This window comes from Papaver somniferum, chromosome 5 (genome assembly GCF_003573695.1).
Source record: "Papaver somniferum cultivar HN1 chromosome 5, ASM357369v1, whole genome shotgun sequence".
Classification (NCBI taxonomy): domain Eukaryota; kingdom Viridiplantae; phylum Streptophyta; class Magnoliopsida; order Ranunculales; family Papaveraceae; genus Papaver; species Papaver somniferum.
The window spans coordinates 144,441,797-144,446,067 of NC_039362.1; the positions used below are offsets into that span (position 1 = coordinate 144,441,797).

The 4,271-nt window shown below is 36.6% G+C and overlaps 1 protein-coding gene across 1 annotated transcript; it reads right to left on the bottom strand.

The window, feature by feature from the left end:
- Window positions 1–697: 697 nt before the first annotated feature.
- Window positions 698–3,969, bottom strand: LOC113283054 (uncharacterized vacuolar membrane protein YML018C-like). Its single transcript, XM_026532201.1, has 3 exons — window positions 3,165–3,969; window positions 2,650–3,073; window positions 698–1,543 (listed from the first exon to the last, which is right to left on the bottom strand). Exons 1-3 carry the CDS (start codon window positions 3,717–3,719, stop codon window positions 1,263–1,265), a joined length of 1,260 nt encoding a protein of 419 aa, XP_026387986.1. The 5' UTR covers window positions 3,720–3,969; the 3' UTR covers window positions 698–1,262.
- Window positions 3,970–4,271: the final 302 nt, after the last annotated feature.

The window sequence follows — 4,271 nt, forward strand, 5'->3', positions numbered from 1 at the left end:
ACACAAAAATGTTTATGGTTAATACGGAGAATTTAGTTACTCCCTCCGTTTCTGGAAAAGTGTTACTTTCACTTTTTTAATTTGACCTATTTTTAGGCTATAATGAAAAAGTGAAAATACCTCTTTTCCAGAAACGGAGTTAATATTTTAGAATATTTATTTTCAAAAGTTTTACTGTTTTTTTTTTCTTCTAAAAAATCAGACGAGTCTTTCCATTCTTTTTTTTTTTAAAGAAAACATGAACTGATTTGGGATTGTTTATCCCTCTTTATAACTCCTTTTCCATCCTACATTTATGTTTCACGCTTTTGTTCTTCGTCGGATTCTCAAAGATAGTATGGTCCAATGCAATTCATCAGTGAAGAAGTCGAGAATAAGGCAGGGAGTTCGAGAGCTGAAATATTATCTTTGTTACTCTAGTTTAACTAGAATGGGGAGTTTTCTTTCTTCGTGCAAAATTTCTAGGAAATGCAGCCATATCAATATTTACTGCCTAGGTAGTGGCAGTAAACTCTTTAGCTACTGTCCATCGTATCAAAAAGTATAGTTGCTGGGAGGGAGGGGATAGGAAACTGATGGACATATGGGAAGAGGAAGACATAAGAATACCAGGAATTCAAGGTAGTTGATCGACTTGGACGCTAAGAAGTGGAATGTGGTAAAAGTTAGAAATAACTTTCATTCTTGTATTGCTTGATAAAATCTTAGATCTCAAAATTTTCATTAATAAATTTTGTTCTCTGAAGCAGGACAGATTAAGATGGTTGTTAACAAACAATGAGATCTTTATTGTAAAATCCCTTTATGAAAAATTGAACAACCTTGTTGCTATGAATCCTTTAAATCCCACAGCTCTTTATGGAAGATGAATGTTTCTCAGAGAATCAAAATCTCTCTGCAAATGCATCATGTTCTCCCAGCCAGGAAAACCCTTGAATACATTACTGCTGACAATGAAAAACACTGTATTTTATGTGATCACCCTAGTGTATCTCCAAGACACCTTTTCTTTGAATGCACAAATGCTAGGTTAGCAGGTCTGAAATTTGATTAATTGTCCGAGTCTTCCTTTATGGAGTTTCTCTAAGTGGATTGCAGGTTCAGCTAATGAAAAAATGGTTGAGATATTGACAACAAAATGTTGGTTGATATGGAAAGAGAGATGTTTAAGAATATTTCAGGATAAATCCAAGTCAGTCTGCAGACATCTTTAGCTGTTCAAAGACATCTTAATTTGTAGTCGCTTCCTACTTTGTATTTCCTTACTTGAATGCACCTGCAGTAACATCTTCCTCGTCGTTTTCCACCTTTACCTCAGCCCTCGAGCCAAAACAAGTATCAGAAGGAACGTTAATGCCAGCAAATCCTACCATGACAGCAGCTGCTCCAAGGTAATCCAAGAGATGAGGAGCATTTCCCGTCATCGAATCCACTATAGCAGCCAGAGGAACCTGAATCGTCAATCCAGCTGTGGCCACAGTGGTAGTTGTAAGAAGAACAGCCTTCGCCCACAAGTAATCACTCAGCACATTATCTAGAAGACCTGAAGTTGTACTAGATGATATTAGTCATTAGAGAAGCAAAAGAAAAATTTTACACGAATAAGGGGTACTTGTAAAATGTTCATGAATGTAACAAACCAAGAATAAGGGGTACAAAACTTGAAGGATAGGCGGAAAATGTAACAAGCAAAGAATAAGGGGTACTCGTAAAAAGTTCATGAACTATAATGTGCGTTAAGGCTGGCCAGAGAAAATATGCGAAGGATGTTGTCTTACCACAATCAAACTATAATCATACTCGTAAAAAGTTCATTAGTATACTACTAGCTCTGAATGGAAGGTCCCAAAGTCAACTTCAACAAAAAGAGGAGACATGGGTAGATATTGAACAAAGTTCTAAGTGCAGGGGATTCCTTAAGAGTCCAAGTAGTTTTTAAAGATAACGTTTAGTTTACTTTATTGGCAAGTCGTAATGAAATTTTTAAACAAAGATCCTGGTGACTAGAATTACATGAGATGCATTGACTGTTCAACAGCTAAAAGACCTCTACTTTTCAAATCTTGTTATGGTATTAGACCTACAATGCTCCAAATGGAGTGATCAATTCCAGTTCTTTTCCATCTACTGGCAGTAGTTTTCCTTATGCGCATATGTATATAGGTATTGACAACCAGATGACACTCTTACTACTCTTACATATACTGTTTGAATTACGAACAAGTTATCCTGATGAGCTCTGACCCTCAAAATGTGATCCATACTAGAGTCAAATAAATATCTTAAATCATAATACTACTACTTGTAACTGGTATCTCCAGTGAATTAGGCATGTCTAATAAGGCCTATTGTTTGATACATTGTTTCACTGCCACTCTTCAAAAATAGCATAGGTTATGTCGTTATTTCCTTTTGGTCGTATTCAAGCGCTATCTTATTTGGTACGAAGAAGAAACCATATAATTATGCGACAATTTGAAATACTTAGCTACATAACAATTTATGACAAGGATTTCTAAGCTAAAAAGTGACGGATTTTTAGAAATCATTTTTACCCATATTGTAGAGAAAGCAACGTCACTTGTTCATGGAACCTAAATAAGTTGCAGGTATAATGCATAACAATGAGAAGATGTATTCAGAAATAACCTTTGCCGACAATCAGACCAACTTGTTGCCAGCTGAGGGAATGAAAAGGTTCCAACTTCGTGAAATTCAGCAAAAGAGCAACAGGCAGAAAAAGCAGGAGGTTGAACAACCCAAGATAACCAAGAAACTGTGCCATACTAGCACGTCCACTTTTGTCATCATCTTCATCAGGCAATTGTTTACGAATAAGTGTGATATACACAGCATAGAAACCGGAAGAAACAAGAGCTAGAAGGTCTCCAAGAAGTGGCCTTGAAGCAATCCCACTTAATCCAGACTGCGAATCACCTAGGCTGACAATTATAGTCCCAGCCATGCATAACAGCACACTGATTAGCTTAACCCATGCAAACTTCTCCCCTAGAAACAATAGCGCCACAAGAAAGGTGAATAAGCTAGACGCACTGCTTAGGATTGTATTCGACTGCACAAAAAAAGATAAAAAAAACTCATAGCTTACCACTACACTAAATTCGACAATAAATCAACACGTATAAACAAGAAACATTACTTACCGTCACCGTAGTGTACTTGAGAGACAAATTAAAAGCAAGTTGGGCAAGAAACCAGAAAGGGCAGATCAGGAGGCTGACCCTCGCCATTCGCCAACGCGTCCAACGCCTCTTCTCATCAAGTTGTTGATTATCAATTTCAAACACATTAGGTATCCCTGGTGATGCTGGAATACTAACACTAGCTTCAACAGACAATGCCGTTTCAGACCCTAAATTTTCAGGGTTCTCTTCATGTTCAATGGATTGATTAGATGAACTAGTCTCCCCAAGAAGAACTACTTGTTCAGATTCCCCCAATATCTCTACATCCTTTTTAATACTACTACTATTACTACCCCAAAACCTAAAATTGACAACTGAATCTTCGAAATAACGTGAAATTTCAACAATTGGGATGTAAACAACAAACAATGAATTGCAAATATATGTGATTAAGAAGGGGGAAACACCTGAATCAACAACAGACTGAACAACAAAGCTTGCAGCTATCCAAATTGTTGCAACTGCAATTATATATGTAATCCCTAAACCCCATCTCCAAACTTCAGGGCTCATATCGAAAAAAATTAAAAAAACCCTTAACTTGGATCAAAATTTTGAGATCAAAAAAATGAAATCATTCACAAAACTTTATGGACAATCATACAAAATCAAACAAATTTACACGGTACAGTAACTCCTTCTGATGTAAAAAGGAATTGAGATTTTCCATATGATATGATACATAAATGATGAAAACGTGGTTTTTAGAGAGATAGAGAAAGAGTGTGTACAGAGATGGAGGACTTGACAATAAGGGTCCTCCTCCTATTCTTGGGTGAATGGTTGGTGGTGGACTGGTGACATAAGGAAAGTTGATGTTGATGGCTAGAGCCTAGAAGCCTAGAAGGTATGTTATAGGGATTCCGATCCAATGGTGAGGACCCTCGTACGTGGCGAATCCATTTTAAGTTATGTTGAGGTTTAACATCAGGCGTGTAAAACATGTGGATTGTCCATTTTATTTTATTTTGTATTTTTTTCTTTTTCTTAGGGCAATTCCTGTGGTAATGGACAGATGAAAATTTTTATTGAGCTAGGTGGATGGTCAAATTGGTTTTTATTATG